Below are 14,787 nucleotides of genomic sequence, written 5' to 3'. Positions count from 1 at the left end.
TAAAGAGCTATAATATTGTTGTATTGCTGTATGCCACTATGCTACAGAAACTAGTGCTATAACTGTCTAAATGTGCTATCTTTGAAGCCTATTCATTCAGATGTCATTTAATAACGTTGTAACCTATATGGGTTGTTTTTTTTTCTATTACTTTTATTTTAGTGTGTTTTGATAATGAGTCTTGATAATTGCATTGAGACTAGTTGTGTTAATATTGTCTGATCTAAGAGGGGAGGGGTGTTATGTACTGGGCTCATGAGTAATACCACGTGGGTTGCTGGAGCAGCTAACAGCTCTCCAGCAACCCAGACTACAAGTCTCCAGCGCTATAATTGGCTATCCCTAGGTGGCAATGGTTGCTTCAAACCTATTGGCTGCCACCTAGGGGCTAGACTATATATTGCGGCTAGTTGCAGCCATTTGCCAGTACAGATTCTGCACGAAATAAAATATGAATTTCCCTGTACTCAGCTACCTCGTCTTCATTCCTGCAACAAAGAACCCACTATTTAACAGAAGCAATCCATCCACAACCAGAAAAGAAGGAATGCATTAAACTATTGTAGATGTGTTTGAGTTCAGAGTAATTCGGTAAGTTGAGGATGTTTGGGGGCTTTGGGGTTTATCAGGATAGTGTAAGAATCTCAAAATTGTTCTGTATTAATGATGGAATAGTTATTCTTTATACATATAATTCCAAGTCTGCCTTCTAAGTGCTTATTTTGGATCACCCAAAATAGCTTCCTATCATTTACAGCATTTGATTTGATTGTTCTTCAGTAATAATCATGAATAAACCATAATTTTTAATATAATCAGACTACTGACAGTAGCATACCCAGTTTTTTTTATCTTCTTAGAATCTATTTTTTAATCCTTCCAACATCCTATTTCAGATCACAAAAATGGATTCTTATGTAGGTGATATATTTAGAGAACATGTAATATTGAGTATTGTATTTCTTTTATTTTCACAGTGTTAATGGGAAATAGCACATGGGTGACAGAATTCATACTCACTGGGTTGACAGAGGATCCACACTTGCAGCTGATCCTTTTTGTGATATTTTTTGCTGTTTATGCCATCACCTTGATGGGAAATGTGGGCATGATTGTCTTAATCAGAATCAGTCCTCAACTTCACACACCAATGTACTTTTTCCTCACCAGCTTATCTTTCCTGGATACCTGTTATTCAACAACCGTGACCCCAAAGTTCCTATCCAATCTTTTAAAAGAGAAGAAGTCAATTTCCTTTGCAAGTTGCTTTACTCAGCTTTATTTTTATGCCCTATTTGCCACCACAGAGAGCTACCTCCTAGCTATGATGGCCTATGATCGCTATGTGGCAATCTGCAGTCCACTACTCTATTTGATGATAATGTCCCAAAGAAAGTGTGTTCAGCTGATAGCGATTGCCTACATTGCTGGGATCATTAATGCTTCCATTCACACAATGGCTGCAACTAGACTGTCCTTCTGTGGCCCAAACATCATTGAGAGTTTTTATTGTGAGGGTCCTCCCCTTTTTGCCCTTTCCTGCTCAGATATCAGTCTTAATTATCTATTGGTTTTTATACTTGTTGGCTTCAATTTAATAATAACAAGCCTGACTGTTCTCACCTCCTACACTTACATCCTAGTCACCATTTTAAAGATCCACTCTGCCGCAAGCCGTAGGAAAGCCTTCTCTACTTGTACATCTCACCTCATGGTCATCACCATTTTCTACGGATGTCTCAGCTTTATGTATGTACGGCCAAGTTCTAGACAGAATTATAACCTAGACCAAGTGGCCTCACTGTTCTATGTAGTGGTGACCCCCATGCTCAACCCATTAATTTACAGCATGAGGAACCAGGAGGTAAGGCGTGCTTTCAGAAATATGCTAGAAAAGAAATTTCATGTTGAACACTTCTAAGAGTCATTTCTTTGGGGCAAAATTTAGTTTTACATAAAGCCTGTTCTATTAGCAAATGGTTTTATCATTAAATTATATACCACTATGCTGTTCAGTTTCCTTAGGGCTCTGATAGTAACTATATATTTACTTTTGAGTTCAAAAAATGAAATTTGAAATCTAAAGAAAACATATCCTACTTTGGGTTAGCTATCATGCCTGATTTATTGTTATCAATAAATAACAGAAATAACAGACTGCTCTTTGCTGTTTACAAAGCAAGGAACACAGCACAGACGGGAGGAAAACAGGAGGAAAAAGAATAGAGAGAATAAGTTCTTCAAGTTAGAACAAAGCTGGCATTTATATCTGGCTTAATCCAGGCCGATCTTCCCTTTTCAGTGTTCATAGCTGGATAGCAGTCTTCAAGCAGATCAGACACACCTATTGCTCTTTTTACCTCAGTACCACAGCAAATGCCAGTTGGAGCCAAATGTGCTTCTATTTGGTAAGGATAAATATTAGATGGTACATATGTTATTTCAGCTTGTTTTAACAAGCTTCCTGAAATCTACTTTGAAAGGAGAGGTTATCTATTCCAAGCGGAAATAATCTGTAAACTCAGATCAAAACATGCTGTGATAAACAGTGGCACTGGGAATTTATGAATATGTTTATAAGTAACTGACCATGGGAACATGTGAAAATTAGAAGGGAAATCAAATCTTTGTGCCTTTTGTGTAGGCAACGTCTGCTACCAAAAGAACCTTTGTTGAATTAAGATCAACAGCAATAAAGCAAGACAACACAAAGGAGTCCCATTTTATTAAGTATGACAAAATTTAGGGATTCCAAACTGATGAAGGCATTTAGCAAATTTTTGTGGACAAGGGAAGGGAAGGGAAAGACAATTAATGTGAATTGGAGAAAGGACAAAGCTGAGATTTTGCATGTCCCCCAAAGAATACTTCTGGACTTTGTCTCTTGTCCTGCCTGTTCACAGTAGAATATACTCTTCTAGAAGGAAGGATGTGTAGGTTTTTGGTTTTTTATAATTTTGATATAGCACTAGAAAAGTAAATATACAGTAATTAAACCAATATAAAAGAACCCTTTAAAACAACAAAAATAGAAAGGCATCCTCCAAAAATAAGTTAAATCCATTTTTTAACATGTTCCACAGATCTAATTTGTACTGTAACAAGGGCTTTTCCTATATCTAATAAGGCCACGATGTCCATTATATGTTTTTCAGAATGTACTATTTAATCGATCTACCATTTGATATTATCAGAAGCTTCACAAAGCCAGCATTTAAAAGACAAATTATTGGTAGTAATACCTTCAGCAATATTTGTGTCATAGTTGTAATCAAAATTATTTTATCTATGATCCTGGGCAATCAATTTCTGTTGTCAGACTAGCTATAACACAAACCTTATGTAATAAATCAGTCCCAATAAAAAGTAGCCATACATTTATTCAATGCTTTTTTTTTGAAGAAGAAGAAAAAAGGTGCCAGAATTCACATCATACAATCCGCCTTGCCTACAAGGTTTACCTTTGTAGTTAAAAAAAAAAACCTTCAATTTTTAGTGTATATAAAAGACTAGGATTTTGTTCAAGGCAACTCTGGAAAATCCATCAAAAACTGGTGTGTTCTGGTGCGTTCTATGACAAAAAAAGCCCTGCGTTTATTAATTACAGGTTGCAAATTTCAGTTCAAGTTCCAATTCAGTGGAATGTTTTGTGTTACTCTATAAAAATATCACGAAGTACAAGATACAAGGATCTGTAGGAACAGATGTGTTCATGTTTTTTTATATTTTGCAAAATTCTGTTGTTACACTCAGAAGTTTCAAATGGCAGTGGTCCATTAAAAAAGAATAAAATAGTTTAATGAATGAATGAACCTTTATTGTCAAAGTACAACATATATACATATATATCAGAATGGAGAAGAATAGTATTGCTATTTCAGGTTTTATTATACTCTATCAACACTCAGGAGATCAGAATCTACACTAGTGTAAGAATGCATCAGAGTCCACTGGGAGTCAGGCACATCATATGATGATGATGATGATGATGATGATGATGATGATGATGATGATGATATATAATAACTATTATTACATCATTTTGTATTGAATTTCCTTGGGTATAAAACTACTGCATGTGACAGTAACATCCTAGCATTCAGAGGGTATTTCCTAATGCATGATCCCCAACATTATCTCCTCCTGTTGTTTTGTTTTGTTTTCAAAAATATAACATAAAATAAAATACAGTAGTAACAGGAAGATGGGAGAGTAACTCATGGAGTACCTATCATTCAAAATAATATTCAAAATAATATTTTATTAGTAAGTGTGGTTATATAATAAAAGCCTCATTTGAACTAACTCAAGAATTTATGGGTCAATTCAGCAATCTACTGGAAAGGTACTGTGATTTAAAAGATGTGGAAGTAACTAATTTGTCCTGGTTAATTGTTATAAAATATATAGTAACTATAACTCAGCTCAAATATTTCATTGCTTGTTTATTTGCATTATTCAGTTTGATTGCCAAACATTCAAAACTGGCACGGGATTTAAAAACCTTGCAAAAATACTTTTTAATCCAAGAATATCTTTCTGGACCTGATTCTGCATTAACTGTGTCTCACCTTCCTCATAATACATCAGCATACTTTTCCCTTATTTTATTGAACAACAATTACTCTGCTGACACAGTAGTGTTCCCAAAGTGTCATTTATTTATTTATTTAATTCGATTTATATACCGCGCTTTTGAAAGAATAAATAATTCCTTTCATTAGTTGTCTTAATCAGAGTTATTTTTTATGGTCCATTGACTACAACAAAGGCTATCTGCTCCTTAGGATAGTCAGTGACTGATGGTCATTCATAGTGATGGGTAATCCAGTACTCTATTTAGGCTAGGAGTCATAGCAATATCACTTAATCTTATATGCCATTCCCTAGTGCTTTACAGCGCTCTCTGAGAGGTTTACAACATCAGCATATTTATTTATTTATTTATTTATTTATTTTATTTAATTTGTATACCGCCCTTCTCCCAAAGGACTCAGGGCGGTGAACAGGGCAATAAATACTAAAATACAGAAATACAAAAATTAAGAAGAGATTAAACCATAATGCCCAATAAAACAGATAAATTTACATAAAAACATGATAAAATCCCAAAACCCATCAGACCAGGCTGGCTTGTTCAAACAAATAGGTCTTTAGATCACGTCAGAAGGAGCGAAGGTCGGGGGCCATCCGGAGCTCAACCAGTAAACGGTTCCACAGATCCGGCGTGCCCACAGAGAACGCCCTCCCCCGGGGGCCACCAGTCGGCACTCTCTGACCGGTGGCACCCTGAGGAGGCCCTCTCTGTGGGAGCGCACTGGGTGGAGGAAAGTTGATGCCGGCAGCAGGTGCTCCCTAAGGTACTCTGGACCCATGCCATGTAGGGCTTTAAAGGTCATTACCAGCACCTTGAATCTCACCCGGAAGGCAACTGGAAGCCAATGCAGCTCACGGAGCAGAGGTGTAACATGGGAGTATTGGGAGACCCCCAACACAACTCTCGTGGCTGCATTCTGCACCAGTTGGAGCCTCCGAGTGGTCCTCAAGGGCAGCCCCATGTAGAGAGCGTTGCAGTAGTCTAACCGAGAGGTCACGAGCGCATGAGTGGCTGTACGCAAGGCATCCCGGTCTAGATAGGGCCACAACTGGTGCACCAGGCGAACCTGGGCGAAGGCCCCCCTAGTCACAGTTACTATATGATCTTCTAAAGAAAGCTGTGAGTCTAGGAGGACTCCCAAGTTGCGGGCCCTATCTACGGGGGGTAATAACTCACCCCCCATAGTAAGAGATGGGATAATCTGAGTTTCCCGAGATGCCGGCACGTACAGCCACTCAGTCTTGTCAGGGTTGAGCCAAAGCCTGTTCCTCCCCATCCAGACCCGAACCGCCTCCAGGCAACGGGACATCATGTCGAGGGCATCACTGGGGTGGTTTGGGGTCAAAATAAAAAGCTGGGTATCATCAGCATACTGATGATACCCAACTCCAAAACCACGAATGATCTCACCCAGAGGCTTCATGTAGATGTTGAACAGGAGAGGTGAGAGGACCGACCCCTGAGGAACTCCGCAAACAAGAGGCCTTGAGGTCGATCTCTGTCCCCCTGCCAACACCGACTGCAAACGTCCCAGGAGGTAGGAGGAGAACCACTGAAGAACCGTGCCTCCCACTCCCAATCCCCTGAGACGCCGCAGCAGGATACCATGGTCGATGGTATCAAAAGCCACTGAGATGTCTAATAGGACTAGGACAGAGGAACATCCCCTGTCCCGAGCCCTCCAGAGATCATTCACCAGAGCGACCAATGCCGTCTCCGTGCTGTACCTGGGCCTGAAACCCGATTGGTACAGGTCTAGATAATCAGCTTCATCCAGGACCAAAGGGAGCTGATGCGCCACCACGCTCTCAACAACCTTCGCAAGAAAGCGAAGGTTGGAGACCGGACAAAAGTTGTTTAATACAGCTGGGTCCAAGGCAGGCTTCTTGAGGAGAGGTCTCACCACCGCCTCCTTCAAGGCAGTGGGGAAACTGCCCTCACTCAAAGATGCAGATATCACTGCCTGGAGCCAGCCTCGTGTCCCTTCCCGAGCTGCATAAACCAGCCAGGAAGGGCACGGGTCCAATAAACACGTGGTGGAGCTCAGCTTCCCCATAATCCTGTCCACTTCCTCTGGAGTCACAGGATTGAACTCCTCCCAGATAACATCGATAAGACCACCCATGTCCTGATCGTCAGACTCTGCCCAGTCAGAGTCCAAACCGGTCCGAATCTGAGCGATTTTGTCCGACAGATGTTGGCTAAACTCCTCGTCACGACCCTGCAAGGGATCCTCTCTCACCTCCTGGTTAAGGAGGGATTGCCCCCAACAATCTGCATTCTAATTTTACTGACCTCAGAAGAATGGAAGGCTGAGTCAACCTTGAGCTGGTCAGGATCAAATTGCTGGTAGTCGGCAGAAGTAGCCTGCAATACTGCATTCTCACCACTGCACCACCATAGTTCCTAATGTCATGAGTCATGAAAAAATGGAGCTTATCATTCATGTTAATGGTTTCATCAGTAGACTGTTATTGGGATATTTTCAGTGGTGGGATTCAGCTGGTTCGCACCACTTCGGCAGAACCAGTAAGCTAATTTTTTGTTGCCCAGGTCCAGAATGGACTTCCATAAGCAGCATCCACACAGGCAACCGGTTGTTCACATATTCGAATCCCACCATTGGATATTTTCTCAATACTTGTAAAAATGACCATCTGATATAAAGTTGCAACTGAGTGCAGAGGATAAAACTCCATGTGAGCTGGAGGGCAATGGGATTCTGATGGAAGAAAATTAGGGACTGGCCAAACCATTAATATCATCATTTAATAAGGCCAATGACATTCTGCACCATACTATTTTTTTAATTATCTGCCAGTCAATATGGCACATAAAATGGAAAATAGAAGAAAAAAACCAGGGTTGTAAGAAAAGCACCAATATTGGAATGGTCAAATCTTGTTGGAAAGTGTAAAATGTATAGTAACGCTTTGGAATCATCACAATAAAGAAAAACTGTCTGGTAATGTACACATTGGGCACCCCACCTCAGTATTTGTGGAAGCCTGGCTTTGAGTGGGCAGATATGCATGGGTATGTGAATGAGCAGGACCTTTAGATCACTGAATGAATAACTGAAGTTTTAAATCTGCGCTTGCTTCTATTTATATATTTGTTTATTTAACTGACTTGCTTATTTACCATCTAAGAACAAATCACAGAATTTTAAAAATACAGACCACATTAATATAATACATGCATAACTAACAGTACATATGTACAGTATATTAAAACGAAACCTTATAAAATTAAGGCTTCTTTGAAGACACCAATCATTTTCATTTGATTTGCTTACTCCCTGGGAAAGGGCCAATAAATTTTAGTCTAGCTCCTTGGAAGGCCTTGAAGAAGTGAGAAATCTTATAGAAAGACACATCAAATAGTCCTCTGTTCTCCCTTGTCTACTGGCTTCTGCTGCTTTCTTGCATGTGGCCTTTGCTAGTTTAAACTGTTCCTTTAAGAGGCTTTGGCCTCCTTGCCTCTCATGCAGAAAATCTGTGGCACAAGGAACATTGCTTTTTTTGTCTGGTTTTTGATGAATCCATAGCTAGAATACAAAATTTGCCTGGAACAGGGACATATTAATACAGGGGTATAGCATATTGTCATAAGCAAATTCGGCAAAGAGGTATGGCATAAGTCCAGTTGTCTTGCTGGTAAGAAATATAGCACCTTAAATCTTGTTGCAGTAGTTGGATAACTTCCCAATTTCTCTGTTCACATCTGGATGGTGCAAAGAGAAATGAATTTTAATATTTAATAAGTGCAAGAGGAAGTTTGAAAATTTGGAAATAAACTGACTTCCTCAATTTTGTGATCACATAGTTGACCAATCCATTATATCTTAAGGCGTGATCCCCAAAAAAGATGAACTGTTTCTTGGACTGTTGGATAACAAAATGGACCAATTTTATAAATCCACTACTATCAGTGTGTAATATACCCTCTCACTGGAGGAACATCTGTGATGAAATGTAGAGAAAGCATATCCCAGGGCTGCAACAGGATCTTAAGTGGTTACAATAATCCAGTTGGATTACCAGAAATTGATTTTGCTCTACGAAAGAGATGACAAGAAGAAACATAATTCTTAATGCAGATATAGAGCTACCTAAACTCACATAGGGCTCTGCTATTTGTTGTCATGGCACATCTGTAATACTTCCTCCCTTAGGAGAAGAAGCACATATAAACATCCATCAGAGACTATTCCTGAATTTACTTCTTTGGTATGAAATTTGCAGAATTGATGTCAGCCTTCCCAATTAGACCAGCCAGGAAGTTTGACCTCATGAGATAATTCTACTTCATTGTAAGGCTATATTAACAATCTTTTAAGTCTGACAGTATAAATCTCTCACTGTCTTTTTTATAGACTGCAAAGTAAGCAAGGTTCCTTCTGAGTTTCTTTTTTTTGCCCATTATGCATCTGAGGGCTATGTCCTCTCTTATCTGATCATTCCCTAGGCAGCATCTCTCTCCCCACCATCTCCCATTGACATTCCCACATATTATTACAGTTAAGTTACAGTTACAAATTTCAGATTTTATTTATTTAGCTAATTTATACAGCTATTCAAAAAAAGTGTACAATTCAGGCCATGTGCATCTTTAATAACAATAATTCTATAACAGCAATGAAAATTAAAAATAATAAAATATTTTAAAAATATTAAACAACAACTTAATTACAAGAACAATGAGACATTTGCATTTTAATTTCCTCATATTAGAACCACAAGAAAACTGTTTAATTAATAAGGAGCTCTCAAGAATAAGAGCAAAGGATGTTTACTGATTTACATATGCATGTATTACATCTCCAATGTAAGATTAGAGCAAAATTTCCACTGAGTCCATTAAACCCAAGGAAGATATTTTTTACCTGCTGCTCTTGTTTTATATTTGTAAATGCTATCCTTAATAAATGTACTTAATGTTTTTTAAAAGTTGAGACCAATGATTTTATGGTATAGGAAAATTCAGTTCTCTCTTCCAAATTTCTTTTTTTTAATTGTGGATAAAATGGGATTGTTCAGTCTCTAAAAGCCTGTTGTCTGGGGCATTCAAAACTATAAAGGTTTCCAAGGCAATTAATATATTTAGTCCAAAGAACAGTACGGTAACAAATGTTAATATCTTGGTGATAGCCTCAGTCTGACTGGAAGAATAACCAGGTTTTCCTAATGTATTTATGATGGAGAGTGGGATGAACTGCAATTTTATGTGATCAAGATTAGGTATGCTGGCAGAAGAAAGTGTAATCATATGAAGGATGGCTTAGTGGTACGGGTACCACTTGTGGTACATTGGCACCTGGCAGGTGGTACGCGACCATCCTAGAAAAGTGGTAGCAGGGGAGGGGAATGGCAGCACCACACAAGCCTGAGTGAGAGATGGCTGGAGCTGCAGGGCTGTCAGGGCTCAGTGGAAGTGCCAGGATCAGCACCAGGCTCCAGCTGGAGCTCAGCACTGATCGTGGTGCTTCTGCTGAGCCCAGAAGAAGCACCAATCAGCTGGAATGTTGCAGCATCTCCAGGGTCTTGTGATTTATATTCAGATGCTTAGCAACTGATTCATATTTATGACAGTCACAGTATCCCAGGGTCATGTGAAGTGACCAAAACCTGCTGCAACCACCCAGCAGACAGGGGAAATAAAAATCAAACACCTCCCCCACCCTACACCCCGCTGCCAATCCTCAACAGAAATGCTCACAACAATGAAAACCTTGCTTGGTGGCACTTTTTTCAGTGCCATTTTAACTTCAAACAGTCACTAAGCTAACTGTTGCAAGTTGAGGACTACCTGTACTTCATCTTTTTTTTTTTCCTTTGGGGGGGTGTCATCAAGTTTTTTACAACTTGCTAGGCGACCTGGTACTCTGATGTTGCCATATCCTAAAAGTGGTACAATGGGTGAAAAGGTTGAAAAGCCCTGGCTTAGAATCCTCATGTCCTCCAATATACTTACCCATTCTGCTTTTTAATTGCCCATTACTTTTTCCTTGGGTTTTCTTTGTTTTTTGTTTGTTTTCAACAATTATTCAACTCTTTCAGGAATCTAAATGAAAAAAATGGAGTTTATCATTTATATCAATGGTTTCACCAATAGACTACTCTTGGGATATTTTTCCCATACCTTTGAAACATAATGTTGCAACATTTGAAAGACAAGATGAAAGTTCATCTACTACTGAATGTTTGAACCAAAATGACTAAGAGACTGCTTGATGTCAACTTTGCAGTAGCATCTATTTCTCATTCTGTTGAAAAAAAGACTGCTGTTTGTCTTCATGTAGCCCCCAAACTACAGACTTTTCAAAATATAGATGAAAATGTCACAAGGAACTTTATGTAATTTAAATAGCAGTATATCATGGGAAGCAATTTCACAAAGATGAAATCAGAAGTTTACCAAAAGTTGGGTTTTATGTTGAATGTTTATGAATATTTAATAGGTATTTAAAATAGGTGTTCTCAATAATAGATTATTATCCTAGAGATAAAGAAGAAATGATAAAAGGTGTCTATGATGGCTTTGCTATAATCATTTGGTTTCCAGGAAGAATGAAATAAATAGATGGCAGGAAAAGCAAAAAGCTGATGAGAAAAAAATAGTTATACTTATTTATAGATATTTTCTTGGTAACATTCCAAAATAATTCTTCCAGTGAAAAAATAATATTATACTTGCATTTATTTAAAGCATTATATGGTCACTCATCTTATATCAAACTCTGGGCAGCTCCCAAAAATTAAAACAATGTAATAATAAAATAACATAAAAATTCCATTAAAACTACTAAAACCATGAACATTAGAAACAAAAATCCGAGACCAAGTTAAAACTTCTGACATGTGATCACCTCATCCTTATCTCAACACATGGGGAAAAAAATCAGGTCTTCAGTGCTTTCAGAAAGCTGGGGGGAACAGTGTGGTATAGGGCAAGGGCTGCCACAGAAATGCACTCTTAGCTTCCTTAAGGTGGCAATGTTTAAGAAAAGGGATGAGGAACTATGTAAATTGGAAGGACAACTAGATGTCCTCAAGGAAAGGAAGCCCCATAGATAACTTGGACTTACGCCATATATTCAGTTTTCCTTAAATTTCACTCCATTGGGACTGGATGAGCTGGGGGGAAAAAGAATACTGAAAGTTAGAGTTTGTCAGTTTAAATTTATTGCTGCAAGAATATTTTTGGCATTTCCGTGGTATTCATGGGTTCATAAGGCAAGAAGACACAATCAGCAGGGAATTTCAGAACGAAGTGGGACAAACAGCCTGTCAGATCAAGGTGACATTTTGCAGAGAAATCTGTGCTTTGAAATGGACTGTAAGTGATTTGTTCTGTCATATAGTCAAAACATTATAATTTAGCTTTGATGGAGTTCCCTTTGTAATTATTAGAATAAATGTTATGTACGGTATTGTGCCTGAGATCTGAACTACTTAGGGAATACCAAGGATTTCTCTGTAGAATTAAGTCCTCCTGCATAGTCCCAAAGACAGCAGGGAAAAATTGCTTACCATATTAATAAGAACATATAAAACTAGCTGAAGCTGAAATATATCTGAATTGCTTCCTGAATGTGGCAGTTGGTTTCACATGGAAGTTATTCATCCACAACCAAAAGTAAACTGCAGGAAGAATATGCTTTAAACTGTGGAAGATGTAGTTGAGCTTAGTATAGTTTGGTAAGTAAATTCTGTATTTATGCATATTATTCTAATAGCTGTGGACAAACAATTATGCCAGATCTTGTGTTCTACAAAAAATGGGATGCTGTTTTCTTTAAGACACCCCTCTTGATCCCTTAATTTACATCACATGGGTTCATCCCTTTCACTGCCTACCTTGTAGTACTTTATATCTAGTTGTGTCCTTCACTAATAATAATGAAGGAATGACAATAGGTTGGAAGAATATTGATATTTCATGATACGAGTTAAGACACCCCTCTGGGTCCCTTAATTTAGATAATTTTGTTGTTTGTATGTACACTGAAAGTTTATGCACCAGAGACAAATTCCTTGTGTGTCCAATCACACTTGGCCAATGAAGAATATTCCAGTTCCAAAAATCCAATATTCAGACACAAGACCTTGGCATTGTATATGTAGGATTCAGTGCTTTTTTTAAGTATTGTCACTTGATGTGCACTCAAAATGTTTAAGACAACATGTAATATTAATTACTGCATTCTTTCAATTTCCACAGTGTTATTGTAATGGGGAACAGCACACAGGTGACAGAATTCATACTCACTGGGTTAACTGATGATCCACAGTTGCAGCTCATCCTCTTTGTGATATTTTTTGCTGTTTATGCCATCACCCTGGTGGGAAATATGGGCATGATTGTTCTAATCTGGACCAGTCCTCCACTGCACACACCAATGTACTTTTTCCTCATCAACCTATCATTCTTGGATATCTGCTATTCATCATCTGTCACCCCAAAGTTCCTATCCAATCTTTTAAAAGAGAATAAAGCTATTTCTTTTGCAGGTTGCTTTACTCAGCTTTACTTTTATGGTCTATTTGGCACCACAGAATGCTACCTCCTAGCAGTGATGGCCTATGATTGCTATGTAGCCATCTGCAATCCTCTATTCTACTTCATCAACATGTCCCTCAAAAAACGTGTCCAACTTATAGCATTTTCTTATATTGCTGGGATTATCAATTCTTTAGTACACACAGCTGCTGCATCCTTATTACCCTATTCTGGCTCAAATATCATTAAGAATTTTCATTGTGAAGTTCCTTCTATATTAGAACTTGCCTGTTCAAACATTAGCCTTAATGAAGTGTTGATGTTTATACTTGTTGGGTTCAATGTAGTAACAACTATACTGACCATTCTTACCTCTTACACTTACATCCTAGTCACCATTTTAAAGGACCGCTCTTCCAAGAGTCATCGGAAAGCCCTCTCCACTTGTACATCTCACCTCATGGTCATCGTCATTTTCTATGGATGTCTTAGCTTTATGTATGCACGACCAAGCTCTAGACCAGGGGTGTCAAACTCAATTTCATTGAGGGCCGCATCAGCATTGTGGTTGCCCTCAGGGGGCCAGGTGGGTGTGGCCTACTGAGTGGGCATGGCTAAAGTGTGTGTGGCTAAAGTGCGTATGGCCTACTGGGTGGGCAAGGCCAGCTCTACATCGTTTGCATCAAGGGTGCCTACGGGGGTCTGGGCAGGAGTGGGACAGATCTGAGGGTCTCTGGCAGAAGGAGGGTCTCTGGGCCAGGGCCAAGGCATTGGGGGCCGTTCCCTCACTGTTTCCAGGATGGCTTCGCGGGCCGCATGAAACCACTTCGCGGGCCGGATCTGGCCCCCGGGCCTTGTGTTTGACGTGTCTGCTCTAGACAGTCTCACCATGTAGACCAAATGGCTTCCCTATTTTATGTAGTGGTGACCCCCATGCTGAACCCCTTGATTTACAGCCTGAGGAACCAGGAGGTCAGAACTGCCATCAGAAAAGCCCTACAAAAAAAAGCTGTGTCCCTTTATTTTTAAACGAGACTGTTAACAAAGAACATTTACATGAAATATCGTTGTCTTTCAAAAACTACACACTGGAAAAGAATATATTTATATAGGTGTATATTTTCTTGAAACACAATAGTCTGCATGCCTACTGAGAAAAAAAAATCCATGAGTTCATTTTGGCTTCTTCTCTGTTGTGTGCATATAGAATTCTAACTGGATTTCATTCCACTTGGAAATATTTACATAAAATTATATTGTCAAGTTAGTTTTTGAAAGCAATGCTTATGAATTAACCATTTTCTTTTTACTACTTCTTTTCTATCATAGGTCCATAGTTTTATTTCTTCAAGTTTAGGTAGCAGAGAGCTATAATTTTACCTTATGGTTCCATAAGTTTCAAAATGATATGTGTTCTATTTTTTTTGTTAGTATCATTATCAAATGCTGCAACAATGGATTTAAAGGATGTGATGTGTCATCTAGGATATTCCATAGCTTGCTATATTCTTCATAATAAAAATATGATTAATTCCAGAGAGCTATCTGAAAAACAGCCCTTTGGTACCACATTTCTCTTCATTGTCTCAATGAATTATATTAAGCCAATAATCTTAATAAAGTAGAAGATTCAGGTAAAGTCTTCCACCATCAGCTGTGATATAGAAATTGTTGGTTTACCCTGA

General features: G+C 38.7%; 2 protein-coding genes across 2 annotated transcripts; both read left to right on the top strand.

Moving 5' to 3' along the window:
* Positions 1 to 982: 982 nt before the first annotated feature.
* On the top strand, positions 983 to 1,921 carry LOC310639612 (olfactory receptor 5F1-like; the record flags this gene model as incomplete). Its single annotated transcript, XM_083361394.1, has 1 exon — positions 983 to 1,921. The coding sequence occupies one exon, from the start codon at positions 983 to 985 to the stop codon at positions 1,919 to 1,921; it is 939 nt and encodes a 312-aa protein (XP_083217520.1).
* A 10,912-nt stretch (positions 1,922 to 12,833) lies between these two features.
* On the top strand, positions 12,834 to 14,131 carry LOC310639533 (olfactory receptor 5J3-like; the record flags this gene model as incomplete). Its single annotated transcript, XM_083361283.1, has 2 exons — positions 12,834 to 13,625; positions 13,985 to 14,131. The coding sequence occupies 2 exons, from the start codon at positions 12,834 to 12,836 to the stop codon at positions 14,129 to 14,131; spliced, it is 939 nt and encodes a 312-aa protein (XP_083217409.1).
* Between the last annotated feature and the right edge of the window lie 656 nt (positions 14,132 to 14,787).

This window comes from Vipera ursinii (genome assembly GCF_947247035.1).
Source record: "Vipera ursinii genome assembly, chromosome: 1".
NCBI lineage: Eukaryota > Metazoa > Chordata > Lepidosauria > Squamata > Viperidae > Vipera > Vipera ursinii.
This window is presented reverse-complemented; position numbering and strand designations above follow the sequence as displayed.